Source organism: Anser anser (genome assembly GCF_964211835.1).
Source record: "Anser anser genome assembly, chromosome: 26".
Lineage (NCBI taxonomy): Eukaryota > Metazoa > Chordata > Aves > Anseriformes > Anatidae > Anser > Anser anser.
This window is the reverse complement of record NC_139747.1, coordinates 3,410,177-3,430,092: the sequence shown is the minus strand read 5'-3', so window position 1 is coordinate 3,430,092 and position 19,916 is coordinate 3,410,177. Positions and strand designations below refer to the sequence as shown.

General features: G+C 42.0%; 1 protein-coding gene across 1 annotated transcript; it reads right to left on the bottom strand.

Annotated features, from left to right (window-relative positions):
• Positions 1–4,239: 4,239 nt before the first annotated feature.
• Positions 4,240–19,886, bottom strand: BNIP3L (BCL2 interacting protein 3 like). Its single transcript, XM_083811863.1, has 6 exons — positions 19,664–19,886; positions 12,857–13,043; positions 11,105–11,177; positions 9,205–9,308; positions 8,274–8,423; positions 4,240–7,029 (listed from the first exon to the last, which is right to left on the bottom strand). The coding sequence occupies exons 1-6, from the start codon at positions 19,737–19,739 to the stop codon at positions 6,981–6,983; spliced, it is 639 nt and encodes a 212-aa protein (XP_083667989.1). The 5' UTR covers positions 19,740–19,886; the 3' UTR covers positions 4,240–6,980.
• Positions 19,887–19,916: the final 30 nt, after the last annotated feature.

Genomic DNA, 19,916 nt, shown 5'->3' with positions numbered 1-19,916 from the left:
AGCTTATGAAGAGACAGCAGGGGATTTAAAGTTAGGGCTAGGTTATGATTGTCCCTGGCTATAATCAACTAGTCAAGAGCAAATTGTTAGCGCACAGAAGCCAAGCCCAACACCAGCTCAGGGCGAGCTGCAGTGCTGCAAAGCGAGGCTTGCAGCGTGCCCAGCACAGAGATGCTTCACTGCAGCTGCCTTCTGCTACAAGAAACAGGCACAAAGTGTCATGGGATGAAGCAAGGTATTAAAATAATCGGTGGGAACCAGAATCCCAGGATGCTGCCTGCCTGTTAGAGGGCTCTCGAAGAAGCTGTAATTGTCTTTTTGCTTTAGACTGAAAATTGACAACATGTACATCCAAGTACATGGCTCTGTGGTCTGCTGGAACTAGTTCAGCCTGCTCATGTGAGAAACAAATGATGTCTACGTGAAATTCAAAGGGAGACGGTAGGCTGTACCCTAGACACACAGATTTTAGCCCAAGTCACTCAGCAGCACTGACATATTTTTGTCATGCTTACCACAAAAATATTTGAGCACAACCCCCAGTCAGACAGAGATTTAGGATCACAGACCTCTCCACACCCAAACCAGGCCACGGAGCAGACAACTGGTACTTCTGTAAGTGCCTGCTCAATTCACCAACAGCTACACCAGTCCTTAAAACCGAAATACTGCCAGCTATTCCTTCTCCCCCACCTCATCTCCCATGACAAGCAGTCAGAAATAGTGACTTATTCCTGACAGTCCCAGTCTGTGTGAAATCCAGAGGTGCAAGCAATTTCTTTTTATCCAGCACTACTGGAAGTGAACGACCATCACGGAGCATTTTTCAGGCCTTCAGGAGGACTTCTTGGGCAGAAAAGTCCACAAGATCATCTTAAGTTCAGAGCTGAAACCCAATTTAGCTTACTTATTAAGCTCTTATCACCCTCTCTTCTACAGCCATGACAGAGACAGATTTTATGACCTGCTCCTTTGAGGTAGCAGCAGCAGCAGCGTCTCCTGAACACCCTTCTGGGCTCTACCAGATCAACCAAAAATTAACAGTGCGAGAGGTGAAGCCATGCAGTACCTACAGATACCCACCTGAAAAAAATGGGGGTCTCGTGGAACCAGAAAACACAAACGAGGCACTGCTTTGTCGCAGTAACTGAAGCTCTTCATGGAATAGGTGCGTGCTCAGTGTTTGCTCACAGTGCTTGAAGGGAAAGGAACATTAGCACGAGGACATAAAACAAAAGAAGGAAGCAGAAGGAGCAGCCAACAAGACTGGGTGCATCATAGAAAAGAGGAGCACAGTGAGGCAAGGTGACACCAGAAGCACCCAAGGAATGAACAAGTGGTTTTACAAGCGAATAATGGAAGAGCCCAAACAAGGTTTTCAGTAAACGGCAAGCTGCAGGAGGAAGAATGTTGTGCTAGCTGGTGTCAGAACAGACCAGTCCCCAAAAACCCCACTTCACATGACCCGAAAGACAGTCACATTGCTTGCTCCTGTTCACAAAGTATCAGAAGAACAACACACCTTTTAGATTTTGCTTGGTCAGAAGCGCATGTAGCATTTTCGAAGTAAAAACGGTACTTTTTGGTAAAGGGGGGGGAGGGGGGGAGCCATAAGCACTTCTTCAGCAAAGAAGGAAGGTATCTTTTCAGTAAGGAGGGGTAAGAAGTAAGATTTCTACAAGATTGCATGTTAGTATTTAACCATTAAAATTCTGCACATTTTCACAGAAAGATGGAAGACATTAAACGAAGGACGGAAGTTCCAAAAAGGGAACAGGATAAACAGCTGCCAACTCCCAAATGAAGTTACCTAGGGGTGTTTCTGTATTCCTCACAGGCTCTGTGAAAATCCATCTTCAGCAAGAGCAGTCTGACACAATCGCTGCGCTGATGCCGTCACATCTTCATAAACGAAGCCTTGCTGCTCTGTTCAGGCACATCATCATGCTAGCACATTGGTAGGTCTCAGCTCAAATTTTAGTGAAGATATTACATACTATTTTTCTCTTGGTCACAGATAAATGACAGCTCTCACCAAGTATTTAGATGCTTGTTACTACTTAGTAGTAGATGGTTGTGAAATTTCCCAGAGAAAAGTTGTCTTGAAATGCAGAGATTTGCATTAAAACACTTACTCAGGAGATCAGACACAGTCTATACAGAGTATGAACCTGGGAGCCTACCTGGAAAGGCAGACTTAAACCATCTTTTCCCTTCATTATATATACCAGAATAAGCACTCATGGGATTTTCTGCCCTTAAGTTTCATTAATTTCTCTCTGGACACCAAACTGCAAGTTAAACGAATGGTACCAATGCAAAAAAAATTAAAAAAAGTCTCTGTAAAACTCTACAATCTTATCTAAAAGTGTTAGGGACAATAGAAACGTGTTTCCATATTCCTCTATCTTCTGGCAGCAGCTCAAAAAGTTAAGTCATGTTTATTTTCCTTAATGGAAAAGCACCACTCGCTCTCCCCCTAATGTCAAGACCAATCGTGCCATAAGCACTGCACACAGAAGTCTGGCTGAGTCAGCTGCGCTTCGCCAAGCTGCCATACAGCACAGGACACGGAGTCATTTAATAAACGGAAATGAATTTAGCTTTTTCTTTTTCGTGTGGACACTTGGTGTACGCAGAGATTTTTCCAGGAGTACCTAAAGCATTACAGTTTTTGTTTTTAAAGTGATGATGGAACTATAGAGTTAAGAGCCCTAGCATTTTATTTGCTTTTCAAGACCCAAACCAAAAAGGAGTCCTTATATACAACTAAAATACAAGGCAAAGCTCCAACAAACACTTGCACAGAGCCAGGATTTCATTACTAGACAGAAGTTTTGTATGTATATTCACACATGTAAATGTATAAAGAACACTTTAATATTTAACTTTTTCATAAAGCACGGAACTCAAAGTTAATCCTAGTCTTTTATATGCATACAGCTAATTATGAAAACAGAGTGCAAGGACTCAGCATCCCATGTTGCTCTCATGTGAGTAGCTAACTTGACTAAATTCCTAGGCTCTTTGTAGTAAGTCAGCACAGAAGATAACTTTCCCAGAACGTAACATAAAACACACTGCTTGGGGCTGATTACAGAGAACCAAGACGCTACACAGCTAACTTGTCCAGCTATATTTTAGTTCAACAGGTAAGTAATATCAATATGCCACTCGTAACTAAATATACAAGTCCCTTCTCTTCATCCTTACTTGCACATTCATGCACCAAAATGAAAAGAAACTCGAAGGAAATTGTAAAACTAAGACAGTCCTCTGAAACTTCATCAAAATGTGATTTGTAACAGAAAAAAAATCTTTGTGCAAAGGTACTACTGCTTTATGCAGGATTATCCTGGATTTAGTCTTCTGCAAAACACTGCGTTGTAACAAATCAAGTTTTGAAGTGTGTGATGATTTTTTTCCCCCTCCAATACCTCCTAAATGAGTCTTTATCACACCTGGCTGCAGAGGAACAACCTGCTCAAAAAAACACATCACAAACCTGCTCTACAGAGCAGTTACAAAGTACTGACAATTCAAAACCTCAAGCCCAAATTTCAGTGTAAGTTCAAAACATTTAAGCTTTCTTAAGGTAGGATTTATAACTTTATAAATCGTGTTCCCTCTCTCTCAAAAAAAAAAAAACAACTCATTTTTAAAGAATTCTGGATTTTTACATTAAAAACATAGGAAAAAAACATAGGTAAATAAAACCGGCAGTAAAAGCATCAGAATGACATTTCACATTTTTTCACTCCTCCAACATGATACTTCTCAAAGCAAACACTGCTTGATCCAACAACATGGAGGCAGATTACCAACTGGGGCTTACATCCCTTATTCTTTAATCTGCAAATTTAACAGAATTAGGAAACAGCAGAAATACAAGGAGTACAGTAGACTAATACAAAATCTTATCAACTCGACTTCGCATTTCATATGCCACCACGTTACTTTGCTTTAGAAGTTTTCCTTGACAAGGTGCTGGAGGGAGGGGCACAGGTTTACGTTGTGACAATGGAAGAATTTTTATTAAGTGCTTTAGAAAAAGAAGCTGATAACCTCGAGTCACTCAAAAAAAAAAAAAGCAATCTTTAAAAAAATTATTCCAGTCTATAAACAGCAGCTTCAATATTCATGTAACCCAGAATGCAAGTTTTACTGAACATTTTACAAAGCAGTCCTGTTAAAAGAAGAAAAAGAAAGGCGCAGCATGAAGTAATTTCAGACAACCAGTTTTGTGAGAGCTTTAATGGCACAAAATGTTTATAAGCTACAACTTATACATGTACTGTAAACTGTATATAATGTTACAAAGTGCTAACTAATTTATGAAGAATGCATAATCACTTTGGCTCAGTTAACTCCAATATTTCAATAAATGTCAATTAAAAAATTTGAGTTTCTAATAATCTTCAGCTTTCACTTTTTAAAACAGTAAGTAAATATGTATTTACTGCAGTTAAGTTAGCCTGCTGCATTTTTAATGTGCGAGTTTATGCATTTTTTTCTTGATCCTATTTACAAATATCGTAGGCCAGTTTTCACTGTATGTAAGAAAAATGAAGCCTGCATTTTTTTTTCCAAAACTGTAAACAGGTATAAAGCTTTTTAAACAACATTTATCTTAACAAAACCTCAACTATCAATAGTTGAAACCCCTTTTCAAATTATACAATCTGTTTCTGTTCATTGTAAAACTCAAAGTTGTAGACTTTCCTCCAAAGCTTATAGCAGGTATCAATAAATACTGCATCGTATCACAGCAAGAGTTACCGTGATCACGTATCCATTCCTCGGCTGCAGTCTTTACAATTTTTCTTCATGGCTCCTTCAAATATTACAAACTACGTTGATACTCTAGCCACAAGCTTGCAAGATTAGTTATTAGATATTCTGAAGAATTATCCTCTTTTAATTTACAAAGGGGTATTTTTCGTTGTTGAATAAGTTCTCCCTACTCGGTAAAAATCTATTTTCCCACTATTCCAATTTCCATACAAAACAAGGTGCTGTAATTAGAACTGAAAGTGTTTCAGCCTTTCCCCTGTCCGCTCAGTTTTTCAGGACTGTAAAGTGATGTACTTGATCTAAAACACCCTCACCACGTTCCCCCTCTCTCCCCCACCTTTGGGCAAAACCCAGCATCCACCCTTGAAACAAATACCCAGTTGTAGGCCACTCGAGTGCCACGAGCATTGACAACTACAAGAAAAAAGCAGATGTCTTCACCAGAATTGTTAGACTGCTCTTTTACCCTGAAAGCATTCTCTAACAGCATTCAGAAGTAGAGAATAAAAATAAATACGGTTTAGCAGTGGATTTATGCTTAGCTTTTTTACTTCCTGGGAGCTAACTAAGCTCTTTTAAACCAAATCTCGGTTGGGATTTAGCTTCTACGTATCAACTGTTTCAAGCGATCACTGCTATATCAAATATTCAACTTTACAAAATCTGCTGCAAGCAAACAATCATAGGTAGCTGTTCTCTTCCAACTAGCTGACCGTATTTTCTTTAATGTTTTCTACAAGTCAGCCTGCTAAAGTTTTTATTTAAATGAGATTTTGCTAGTCTTAAAATTAGCATTGGTTCCCTAAATACTTAGTATTAAAGTCTATACCATAGGTTTTTTTTTTTTATATATTCATATATATATAAAAAAAGAGTATTCTATCCTTCAGAGTCATGCTACATGTTCTGAAATCCAATAAAATCTATTTAAGGACATGAATGTCCCAATGCTTTGTAACAATTTGGTACTAAAGCTTCACATTTTGAAAAGAAGTGTCACTGAAGGAGGACAAGGCTTAATGTTCCCTAAGATAAAAGTTCAACGACGTTAGTGAGAAGTCTAGCTAACATGAGACATCACGAGTGACTTTCAGATTCCATGTATCCCCAGAGGAGATTGTACAGTAAACAATGAGAGGAATATTGAAAACTCATTTGCAGAAGACATTTCAGAGCTTTGCAACTTCTGAATCTTTACGCACCTGCAAGATTGTCCCCCCTTAGAGATAGGTCAAACGCTTTACCTTCCAAAACTGCCCTATGATCATAATTGTAAATGGTTCCACAACAAACAGAATCATATCCTTTTATACAAGAGTCTAAATACACCTACAGCTGTTGGGTTTTTCCTTAATTTTAAACTACGTTTAAAAGGAAAAATTCACATTTAAAATTTTCCCTTAAGAAAACAGGTAAGGAAAAGAAAAGCTTCTTCACATGCAAACAATGCAATTTTTTCCTAATATCTTCTAGGCATCAGACAGGTTTCCTACAAGGAATAAGGAGCTGACTTCATAGAAAAGACAAGATTACAACAATTATCTAATATTAAAATACGCTGATGGAATAAGTTATCCTAGTTCAAAATTTACGCAGTCTTTGCCTCCTGCAAATTGAATCGTGTTAGCCAATGTAAGGGGGTCAAATAAATTCCCCCAGAAGCTGATTTAACTATTTTTTTATTGCCAGTAATTTCTTAGTTTGCTTCACAACCAGTTTGTTTTTCCAAAGCAAAAGTCAATTTCACTCCAATCAGTAATTTTCCTCAAAGATACTTAGTTTTATCACTATAATACAGTCAACATACCATGCACAACTGCAATTTAAGTCAGGTTGCACTAAGGAGGCAACAGCATCACCGAGAAAATTAAAACTTGCTGGTGGCATTTTGCATTGAGAGAAGCCCTTGCAACATATAGACAGTTGTAAACTCCGTTCAGCAACTCTGACGTGTCTTGCAGGCCAAGAGGCAAGGGAATGGGAAGAGAGAGGAAAAGAATGTGGATAGCGAAACACCTCAACAGAGTTCCAACACAATACTCAATTCCAGAGTTAGCAAAAACCTGGATATGTAAAGAAAGGGTGAAGTCAGGGTCATGCTTAAAATGGTCTCAAGTCAAATGTACTAAATGAGACAGAAACACCTTCACAGGTCACGTGGATTTCCAGGTTTTGCACTCCATCTTTCAATAAGTGCTGGCTGAAGGTGTGGTCAGTCGTTTCCCAATGTAGATGCTGAAATAAAAAGTATAAGGCATAGTGTATTTCACAGAAATACTCCCTGGTTTTGACACAGTCCTCATGCACCTAGCTACTGGGATCTGTCTTTCAAGCTTGATCAGATTCTTCCACAGACTTCACTTCCTGTTTTGTAAAATTACTCATTCTGAGATTTTCAGACAAGCCTAGAAGGACTGACGTTATCTACATTCAGTGAAAGCAGGTTCCTTCCAGTCCCAAGCTCATCTGAAAACCCCAGCCTGAAAGCTGTGTTGTCCGTAGAGTAACTGACACAGGAGGCTCTTGAACAGCTGAGCAACACTCAGATTATTATTGCAAAACAAAGTATTGCCAATAGAAGGAAGGGGTGAGCTTTGAAACACTGCTGAGGATCTACACAAACACTGATCTCTAACAAATACATCCACGCAACATCTAATTCACTGCAGAAAGGTACAATTTTGCAGTAGTACAAGTATTGTACAATATACTTTCATATATTCTATCCTCCTAATTTACTCGATAGTTTACAGAAGCTTAGAGACGCACGAATCCCACCCCAGAAACAAACATGAAGCTAAGTAAAAACATATTTTGAGTACACACCTCTGCCCCCTTTGTAGAATATGACAGATAAACATAAAGTTAGAACTTAAGCAAGCTCAGAGATTACATCAGATTACGCAGGCACTGAAAACATCGCTGAGCAGAGCAGCAGCTGATCGCCCAAGATACATCCAGTATTTCAGATATCTAAGTATTCAAACATTTACTCTCAATAATATCACAAAACTGCGGCGTTAGACGTTGAAAATTACAGAGGATGTGCCATGCACACAGAACTCCAGCACCAGGATTTGTGCATTGTCTTCTTGTAATGGTCAGTACATGTTAACAACAGTTTCCCACCTATTCTCTTCTTACTTACCCTATATTATAACATGAAGCATTTAAGTAGAATGTGTGCATAATCAAATGGCACACACAACTGCAAAAGTTATCTGCAAATTCATGATAGTTCATGCATTTTTAATATAAGAAACGTGATCTATTCTATGAACATACTAATGACGGTATAACTGCTGCAAAGTTTTCCTGCATTTCAAGGAAAAAAAAAGCACCAAATTTTCTTGAGCAAGGTGCAACAATACTCTAGTTATTCTAGACAAAGCCCTTTTCAGCAAGCACCTGACATTCAAGTAAAGCAGAAAAGCAAAGCCAGATGCAGAAGTTGAAGTGAGAATTATGTTAATACTTACCCTAGTCCCAAAGCCAAAACATGAGATATGAACAGAGATGGAATGAAAACCTTAAGAAATTCTGCAGAGAAAATGCCACCTTTTTTCATTGCTCCACTTTTTCTCATGCTTAAAGACACTGAACGTTTAGGATGTCTGAAATGAAATTCCCTGAAAGAAGAGGGGGAGGAGAGAAAAAAAATTAACACAATTTTTTTGGTGTTTTTTCTTTTTTTTTGCACACAAATGATCTCTGTAGGAACTTTATTTTTTTTAAAGTACAAAGAGCTAGAGATCAAAGCAAGAGATCCTTTACACAGAGTAAGGGATCAAAGAGAATAATAGGAGGTATTGTGGAGAGACCACTTACACAGACAGTATAGAGACAAAGGGAGCGGTAGCTGAAGAGAGAGGTAGGTCCGAGAGAGGGAATTTCAGGATGTGATATGTTAGCAAGAGCCTCATTTTTTGTTCCAAACAGAGATACAGAAGTCTGCCAGATATAGACAGCATCCTCTATTTTAACAAAAATGCTTTGCATTCAAGGAGCTCAACGTTTCCCCTTCCGTGGATGAACATTACATATTTTACATAGAAAGAAAAAAAGGTACAGAGAATTTATGACACTTGCTCAACACTATTCCATTCATTAAACCTAAACTAAATCCCATGAATCCCAGCTCCAAGTACCCAACTCTCCCAGTAATTATAATTTTGTAAAGAAACCTTGTAATCAACTTGCTGTGGATTTATATTACTTTCAGTAAAAAGTAATTTTGATGCTATTATGGTTTTCAAACTTCATTGTTTTGACTTTTTGTAGACTCCCCAAAGAAATTATTTCTTTTTTCATAAGATGATATTATTTGGACAGTCAGAGTAATTGCATGTAAGTGAGACTCATGATTCTTCTTTCACATGAAGGAATATCCATTAAAAAAAAAAAACTCACTTGGGAGGAATGTTTTCAGGCCTACTCGACCAGTCTGACACCCAGTCAGCACTTTTCTTCAAGACTTCCAACTCTTTCTCTCCTTCTACTGCTTCTTCTTCAGACTGAAAATACACATTGGAAAGCCTTGTAACAGTCAATTGGCTCCTCCTCATGGTGTTAAATTGAGAACAACAACAGCAGCAGTAAAATGATAAGCACCAAATGGTGGCAACTGATAAACAAGCAAGTGTTCTTGGACTACCAATGATTTAGAAGAGATTTTATTATGCTAAAAGGAGGATCTGCAGAGGTCAGGATATCACTAATTTGGTTATTATATTCAAGACCTCAGCATCATAGGAAGTTGGTTTGTGGTTGTGTTGTTGGCTTTTTTTGTGGGGAGGGGTGGTGGTGATGTTAATCCTCATTGTAGCAAACCAGCTCGATGCATTAAATAAAGTTTTTAGAAATGTGAAAAACTTTAATTTGATGGCATTTAATTGAAAGCATACAGCATGTAGGTAAAGCACAGAAAGCCAAATAAAAATGTTTCCAAAACAATATTAGGAAGTTCTTTGAAGGCGTTACTTGAAATTTATATTACATGCAACTGGTGGCTTCTACTGGGTGCACCCCAGAAGCAGCAGGGAAAGCCAAGCACTCAGTGCAACTCTCTTGACCCAAGGAGTCAACATTACATCATTAGATACCAGAATTAGAAAAAAATATCTGCTAAAAAGGCCAGAGAATGCCATTTCTTTGGCTAGCACAAGATGACTTTGGTACAAACTCTTTCTCAGAATTAAAACAATTTCCTGAGTGACCTTTAGTAAAATAAGTTATGCCACTTGCACTGAAGTGGGAACCAGACCAAAAACAGAAGCAATCAAATCCAACAAAACAGCGATGGCAAACCTAACCTATCATGCAGATTGCTCCGGCTCTCTGTAGGGCAGAAGAGCAACAGGCCTACTGCTCTTAGACAAAATTAAATGCAAGGTTTCACTCGTCCAGGATTGCTTTTTATTTATACTGCTGAAGGCAGCAAATTCCAGTAAATTGCCAAGCTAAGAGTTCAGCATTAGTCTCCTCTCAGTTTGCACGATGAGGATTACTCACTGTCATGTGAGCCGATTGATCCATACATCAATACACCAAACACCCTGAAATCTTGTGCAGAAATATAAACATTTCCAAAGCCAAAACAGGTTTGACACACAGAGCACGAGCAGAGTGGTAAACAATAACATCGCTGCTACTAACCAGGGCATTTCCCAGCTTTAGAGATGGAGCCTCGTTTTTCCCTCCCTCCAAAGCTATTCATCTCTACAAGTCAAACTGCAATTAATACAGAGTGTAAGCCTACCCACAGTTTACCATCTCTGCCTGGTTGTTAAAAATAATTGTTCTGGAAGGTGTTTTTATTTAATAAAGTTTTATTCGGAAAACATTCTCTTAGAAGAAAATGTAATTTAGTTAAACTGACCTAAGCTTGAATGTACAAAAGCTGTTTACTACACCTATTTACAGGGAAGTATTATATAAAGTCCTGATAAAAAAGATGGAGTAAAAATATATAAGAACAAAGCACGAGACTAGTAAACAGCCTTACCAAAGTGACTAAAGGACACCTCCAAATTCTGAATACACAAAATTTAGATAATTTTTTTTTTCTGTACAGCACATAACAGCCAAGTTTAGAGTCAGAATGAAAAAAAATTACTAGAGAGCAGCAGTTTAACATATTTTTTATTCCGCCACGTAAAACACACAAGATTTAAGACCTTCTAAAGTGAGAGGTTGCTCTGCCCCTCAAGAACTCCTAACATTGACTTATATAAAAGTCTGATCTATATACAATACCTACAACTTTAATGTATATATTTTAAATTATTTTAAGAGTTAATGAAGAAAATACCTGAGAACTACTGTCTTTACTTGTGTGCATTTCCACATCAAACGTTATCTGTCCATCTTCTTGAGGTGAAGGGCTAAAGAGAAATTGATTTTATTATGTCACTTTTGTCACACCACAGTCAGCTAAAGAACAATTAGCATAAATAGCATCTCAGTTGAATCATTTCCACATGTACTTCTGCACACTACTCAGATGACTAACAGACTACACAACTCTGCATGTCACAATCACCAGAATAACAAAGTTTTCCAAAAGCCCTTATCTTTTCCATTTTTTTTTAATTATCCTATCTGTCTCAACAGGGTTGACTGTCATTCCACGGGAGCATAACAAAGCGTTGCCCAAAACTTCAACAGCTACACAAAAGATGCAGATCCCTTCTTTGCTTTAGGTAACACTACTAGTATTGCAAATTAGCTTTATATCTATACAAGCTACAACATAACGTATCAAAATACCTTTTAATGCTTGGCAAGAAGGCATTCTGCTTGTTAGCCTCGCTGTGAATATTAAAAACTTGGTCATCTATTCAAAAGAAATTAACTACCTAATTATGTCAACCAAGGAAACAGCAGAGAATTTAAGTCAGGAACGATGTGAAATACCATATGATGCAGCAACACAGGTCTCCCGTTACAACTCCTAAGGGCATCTTTGTAATTTAAGTTTTCATTAGAAGCGTCTATGTTAGAAGTAACCAAAAATAACCCAGAACCCTACACACACTTAAGAGGAACTTCTAGTTTAGAAAAAAAATAATATATATCTCCCCTTCCTTGCATCTTACTTCAACTATGAAAAGGGGAAAAGAATTACTCAAAAGTTAACAACTGGAAAATTAAGTAAAGGAATGCAGTCTATCTTTATTCACTTGAAATAGGGAAAAAGCCCCAATGCTAGTAAGAAAAAAAAAAAATCATCTAGCAAACATTCCTGGTTGGACTGAATACTACTGAACTACTGGCAGCTAGTTTCTTATAAACATAGATGTAAGAAAAGGTTATTTTAATAGAAAATAAACAGTTCTATTTGAAATAGTTGTACGGATCCTTTTCAAGCACTGTCTACTACAGTCAGTAATTAAATCAGGCCTAACTAATTTTAAATAGCTTTTATTTCTGATCACCCACTTATATAAGCTGTACAGTAGACATGACAGTTAGCAGTCATTTAGCAAATCCAAATGAGGCATAAGCAGATGGACACCTAAAATTATATATAGAAACCGCCCACAGATCTCCAAAACTGGCCCAAAACCTTTGAGGGAAAGGTATAATGAACAAATAAGAACATCATAATGCTCACATGAGTCTCACGGGGTTATATTGTTAGGCAAAATTATGTTGCCTACACATGAAAAAACTGCAGGATATTGAAAGCAAGGCGTACAAATTCCAGAAATCCTTCTGCCAAGTCCAGTGATACATTTTATTACACTTGGCTAAATATAAAGCACGCATACATTACATTATTACTAACGTGCCAGAAAAATTAATATATTTCATACCCTGTATGGTTTACAACAACAAGAAATTTAACTGTGGTGCAGATGTGACTTCCCTGCTCCTGGAGCCCTTACCTTTCTGAAACACGACTTATTTTTCAAGGGAAATGACTTCTTTGATAGGCAAGAGAAAGAAAGCATGCTGAAGCATGACAAACCTGACCTGAGAAAAAACTTTACTCCTCATTTAACAGCTACAGGATAAAACCTGCAATGATCTGCATGCAGGATGGCAAACGTTGCTTTACCTGTCACAGTGGGAACTACCTCTGGAGCTGCTCTGTCCTGATTCGTGCTGGGCGTCCAGAAGGATTTTTTCCATGTCTCCATTGTGGATGGAGGACGACGAAGGGACGTGTTCCAGGCCTCCGTTCTTCCCGTTGCCATTATCATTGCTATTGCCATTGCCGTTCATCTGCAACTCCACCCAGGAACCTGTCAGGCCAGCCAGACATCATTTCATTAAAAGCAGGGAAACTAAAACCCATCTTAAGTTTATCAATGACACGCAGAAAAAAGCCCCACGACCATGGCGAATTCAGATAACATACAGTGCTGGGAAGGAGCTCACAAACACACGCCGAGGGCCGGCGAGGCGACGTGCTTCTTCCTGTGTCTGAAGAAACGCCCCCAAACGTTACGCTGCTACTTACCACTGCAGCTACTCCGTTGTCGCCCTCTCCTCCACAATCAGTACTTTGACAGGACAAATTTCTCTCCCTAGTTTGAGGCTTCCATCCTCCCTGTATCACTCAATTGCATTAATCACTCGACCTCCCCTGTTCCTTTTCCGACAAAGTTTTCACCCCCCAGCCCTCCTTCTATACAATTCCCCCACCTGCAATTTCGTGTTCTCCTTCTCTACACTTCCAACAGCCCCCATCTCCAAAGCAGCCCCTGATTTATTTGTATAAAACTCGTATCATCTAAAAATATTTTAAAAATAAGAAAATCAGTCCCCATTCCGCTTTCTTGCCCTGGCCTGATAGGAAAGCAGCCTCCTCTCCAGCGCCATCTGCCACCCACCCTACCCTGCCTTCAGAGCTGGGTCACACCACTCCAACCACCAGAAGGTTAAGGTCAGCACAGCTGAAGGACCACGCTAACATCCGCCTCATAGCCGTTAGATTAAAAGATTTTACCGCAAATAAGACAAAGCGAAGAACTGTGAGAAAACCAGAATCTTCACACATACTGAGTTAATTCCCATGCCATCGTGTTTTTTGTTTTAACCCTCTTCCTTAGCCAGCAAAGACCACGTAGCCTACCTATTCAACAGGCTGAGATTTGGATTTATTTTTAATAACTATGGAATACCCATGTGTGTGCTGAGACCTGACAAAAGAGACAGAGCATCTCCTAAGTGACAAAAACATCTGCTAACACAATTCACGTTCTCTGTACTTAAGATTTAATATTTTTCTTTTTTTTTCCATGACCTCACGTTAATTTTACGGGCTGGCTGAGGCTGGAGACACCCCTGGCTCTAGTAGGGCCACCCAGAGCGGGGTGCCTTGCCCAGGCGGCCTCTGCAGACCACCACGGAGACCCCGCGGCCTCCCCAGGCAGCCCCGAATTGCTCCCTGGCGTTCAGACGAAGCCTCTCGTGCTCCAGTTTGCCATTTAATGTGCTGATAAACTACACGAGAAACGGTACTTGCCAGTACGTTGGGAAGGGACATGTTTCAATTCATATGTTTTGGAAATATTATTCAATGCCCTGAGGGCTAAAGATAAAACAGATCCCCACCCTTCTCTCTGCTCCAAATATTTAGATGCATTCCCTACCCAACTGCAATTCCAGCCTTCTCACTCAGGCGCACAACAAGAACCATTTGACTGTCCAACCTTTATTTATCGGAGCGCACCGACTGCCTACAGCAGCCTAAAGCAGCCGACTTCCTTCTGCAGTTACTGCTTCAGTTACTGACTCGCACACTGTCTTTATCCATGTTACAAAATTCTGACATTTAGCAACGTTTTAAGGCTCCCTGTAGGAAAATATTTGCAGTTAGGACCTTAGGACATTTCATTTTGCCATACAATTTTGTTAAGGAAACTGGAAGGGCTTTAAACGTTGTTTCTGCTCATCAGTCCTCAATCACAGTGTTAATAACCCTTCTAAGTAACTTTGCATTTGATGCCCCCACCACCTCAAATATATCATCAAAAAAGGGGCCACGAACACAATGAACTACTTGAAACACCATCAGCATGTTACGAAACACGTCCTCGTAATTCTACCATCTCAAAAGTTCCTGCACCCTCTCAGGAAGGTCACAGCAGTTTCCCCAGCACAAACGCTGGTTCTGTTCCACGCAGCACAGCATGTGGAGCAGAAATAATGCCCTCACGTTGGACAACCATCATTAGGGAGGAGAAAGATCTCCGATTTCTCAAAAGCACACTGTTTTCAATGCATCATCGGTCAGATAATGGCCTCACACGTATACTGTATCATGCCATGACTCCTGGGGACTTTAACTTAGGCTGTCTGACGGTAAGCACTTTCATCTCCTTTTAGTTTTGATGCCTTTCCTAAAGAAGTAACAATATTCAAGAAAAAGAAAGCCTAAAGATATGAAAACAAGAGTTGAAACTATTTTTTTGAATTACTTGCAAAGGTTCTGAATTTCAATACCGAGTTCCTGACTGTGGAATTTGGTATTGTGCCTCCACTTGTCTCTACAGCAAAATTTTGGCTCTATGAGCTGTCCCAGTGATGGGGGAAGGAGCACACCTCCTGATGTGTTCACCTATTTCCAGCTTGATTTTGCGAAGCCCAAACAGAGCTCCTCCTTAGTATCGATTGCTAACAAAGCCATTATGCTGATGGCCACGGAAGCATCATCCCCTTCGGAGTCCCGGTGGTTTAGAGCCTGGTTTCCCCAAGCTGCATTCACAAACAAGGAATTTAGGGCGTGCACAGAGCCTGCCTACAATCACGCCAAGTACACCAACTCTGTACCACATACTGGGCTTTACAGATACTCGTCAGCTGGGGAAAGGCAGCCTCTGCTTGGGCTAGCTGGCACAAAACTGTATTATTCCCGGTTTATGATGACTGCTGATGTCTAAATTTCAAATTCAAACCATTTCAAGAACCTGACGAGGAAGGTAGGTTTGTCTTGTAGCTGTGCAGCAAGGGGCAGCACCCGCAGAAAGGCAGGTGGCAGCTGCTGGTCGAAGGCAGGCCAGAAAGGTGAAGGCTCCCCTAGAGCCACATCGGAGCAGGGAGCATCTGTTGGGAATCCTAATGCTCAGGAACTGCAAAGACACATAATATGGAAAAAGAGCACAGTGATAAAATGTGAAAGGATCATAGGACAAACGTGCGAGGAGAGCACTTCTTGTAACAGCAGCCATGGGCAGACGAAAGCCCAGGGGAAGGCGATCAGACCTGGCTGCAGCTACCAGCCCTCCACGGTCCTTAACATCAATGGGGATTTTATTTGTGCATGAAATTTATCCTGGACTGACAGAATTTGCCCTTTATCTAACGCACGTTATGGCCGCGCTAGGAAGAACAGTCAAATTATCCGTGAGCAAGGAGCCCCGACGAGCCAGGCAGTAGTTTACATGACGAGCAGCACGTTCCCCATCTGACCTCACTTTTAATGAGTCAAAACACACGCGGGGAAGCCTCATCTGGCACCGAGCGAAAACACGCTACGTCCTCCCAGGGGAATCACAACCGGTTTGCAAGCGGCAGCCAGCGAGCCCCGGGGGTTCGCAGCCCCCATTCGGAGGGATCGGCACCTCTGCTGCCCGCAGCACAACACCTGGGAGCAAAGCAGGCAGCAGGGAGCCAAGAGAGAAGTTGCCCCAGCCCTTCTCCGGCTCTGGGTTCGTTATGGTAATCACCCACAGGAGAATGCTCAGCTCCACCACGTCTCCCATTTCACTGTCGAGCTGGAAATACGGCAGCGCGGGGCGTTCTCAGGTGGGTGTTTAACTCAACTTCCTGAGTTCACTTTTTCCTCCCTCCCCAAATCACGTAACACACACTCTGGGAAAGAAAAAATCCAAAAGCTGTCTATATGAACAGTATTTTTCTCCAAAATTATTTGGCCAAGGTCTAATGCTAACTATTCCATTAGGAATGGATATATACCGAATGATTTTTTTGTAATTCGTTATAAATTAAATAAATTAACCTTTTTACATGCTTACTGTTTTTCTTATTCTAAGGATTTTGAAGACGTTTAAAAGGTATTTGCGAAAAGGTGAAAAGTTTTCAATTGCTTTTCTGAGATTCTCAGGCAGATTTTCTTACTAAAACATAAACTCAGGTATCGGCTACCCACTTAAATTCTCTCTCTCTCTTTTTTTTTTTTTTTTAAAGTCCATTTGTGTAGGCAATTGGGCAAGACCCTAATGAAGTCAGCGGGTCTCCACGCGGGCGCAGGACTCCTCACGTACAAACAAGTCCCGGAGCAGGATTTAAGTAGGTCTTATGCAGCAGCATTAAGTCAGTTAATAGGCAAGTCCTCCTAAATCCTGTTGCAAAACTGCAGCATCAATAGGCTGTCATCTGGCACGCGGTCATCCTGCACACACAGGTTTCTACTAAACAGAGAAATCCAACTGCTTTTGGAAGAAAATAACTCGTAAGTGTGAGCTTACAACTTTCAGTTCTTCCTAAGTGGTGGAAATTTTAAGCAAAAGTAGCTGAAAGTGCAGGAGAGGGGCTGTCGGCTTGCTTATGCTGAGATTTCACTTGGGGGTGGAGAGGAAAGACTACATTAAAAAAGATATGATACAAAATAGATATGATTAGAAGTATGTAAATGTTGCATATATTTATATACTTTTATGTGTTTATTTATAAAAATATGGTTTAAAAATACTTTCTACATATAAAATTGTAGAAATATATTCCAAACTAGTAGCTCCCAAGAAGCCTGAGCCATGATCAGTCTGAATAAACTCAAAACTACCACTTCTACAATGAAGTATGCCTTTAACAAAAAGAAAGCTTCTCAGATTCCCAAAATGGTAATTATTAAGCAAGTTCTCCACGACAGAGGTGGATGAGTTCCTGCCTAAGGTGGAATTGCTTTTTTGTCAATATGTAACAGAGCTTTATAATAATTAAAATGTAGGAAGCATCTCGGGTTTCCAAAGCACACAAGGTTGGGTTTGGGGTTTTTGTTTTTATTTTTTGTGAACCCAGAGGTCTCCTGCCCTTCAGTTCAAGTGCTAGGAGATCTCTGAATGGAAGGCCTCCAACATGCACGGATGGCATGCAGAACAAAATGAATAAGTGTCTGAACTCATTAGCCTGAAAAGGGTCACTGCAAAGCTTATATAATGGCAGAAAAAGTCGCTGTAACGCCGAGCATTGTGGAGCGGCTGACCGCCTGAAAGCAGCGCTAAGCCCACACGGAGCCCATCGGTTGCGTTTGTTTTGTTCGCCGAGCGCAGACGACCAAATATTTCCTCTCATACCTTGTGCTCACCACCTTCAGTAATCACATTGATTTAGCTAAGCCCGTACGCGCTGACCCAGCAGCAAGATCCCCGTGGGCAGATCCAGCCCAGGCGTACAGCGCGCTCCCCTCTCGTCGCTCCTACCTTCCAGCAGATTACGTGTCCCACAGAGCGAGCTAACGCACTGACAGAAAACAAGATGGAAAGATCAAAATATAAAAGCAAAGGTGGCAATTTATAAAGTAAGTATAAAGCATGGAGCTAGGCACTAGGCACGCTGCAAATTTAAGACAGAAAACTGATGTTAAAGCATGCCAACCGCCCTGAATAACTCGCTGAAAATTCCTGTTTCACTCAGGTGAGCCTTTTGTTGTGAACTGTGCTCGTTATCACAAGGTGCAACGTTACCGTGGCGCAATAACAGCCTTACAACACAGGCACGGTTTATTCTTCTTCAGCACAATTCCCATCGAGTCACAGGAGATTAATCAAGGCATTTTGTTGTCGGTTTGACTTCAGTGCAAACCACGAAGGCAAGAGCTAACCGTTCATGCCATCTATTCACCTCTCCAACTGAAGCATCCTTAATAACTGTGAGCAAATGAACAGCCCCACTGAAACGGCTGTTTCAGACCTGGGAAAGGCAGCTGCCCCAAGTACCAGAGCCCACAGAAACCCCATGGATGTGCCCTGCCGGTGTCACCCTGGGAACAAAAGGATGCAGCAGAGCAGCTGACAGAGATGCCGGATATAGAGGAAAGGAGCTCACGTCAGTGCTATTGACTCAGCCCCTGAATAAACTCATTCCCACAGGCACGCTCCTCCCCCCGCCCTGCTGCAGCCCCAGCTCCGCTGCCACTGCCAGCCGCTGGGTAAACTCGGCGCGACCCCAGAGCTGCCCCTGCCGCCCCAAAACCTGCCCCTGCCACCCCGAAGCTGCCCCTGCGATTGCTTTACTGTGAGGGTGGCAGAACGCTGGGTCAGGTTACGGGGTCTCCTTCTCTGGAGATATCCAAAACCCACCTGGATGCCATCCTGCCCTAGGTGATCCAGCTTGGCAGGTGTTGGACTAGGTAATCCCCAGGTGCCCCTTCCCACCTCGGCCACTCTGTGATTCTGTGACCCCAAACCCCCTCCTACACCCCCAAAACACCTCCTGTGACCCCAAACCTGTCTCTGCACCCCAAATCCCCTCCTGAGTCTCCAAAACCTTCCACACGACCCTAAAACCCCCCATGCGACCCCAGACCTACTCCTACGACCCCAAACCGCCTGTCTCCCCAAACCTGCCCCTGCGACCCCAAACTCCCTCCTGCCACCCCAAAACCTCCCATGCGACCCCAACCCCCCTCCTGCCACCCCAAACCTCCTCCTGCGACCCCAAAACCTGCCCCTATTTCCCCAAACCCTCCCCTGCCACCCCAAACCCCCTCCTACTCCCCTCAGCTCTCCGGGGCCGGTTCCCCTCAGCTCTCCCCGCGTCCCAGAGCCGAGCCCGGCGGCACCCCGAGCTCTCCCCTCAGCCACCCCCCGTCACCCAGCCCCACAGCCAGGGCTCCCCGTGCCCCTCATCCCCATCCCCTCATCCCCGTCCCCTCAGCCCCCTGCCCCCTCATACTCACTGTTGAGGCCCGGCTCGCCCCCCGGGCTGTTGTTGTTGTTGTTGCTGCCGGGCCGCGGCTCCTGCGGGCAGGACATGGCGGCGGCGGAGGGACGCGGGGCCGCTGGGGCTGGCACGACGACACCACAGCGAGCACGGCCCGGCCCGGCCCGGCCCCGCCGCCCGCCCCCAGCGCGCCGCTGCGCATGCGCCCGACGCGCCCCGCGCCCCGCTCCCCCCCCCGCACATGCGCAGCTCGCGACGGGGAGCGTGCG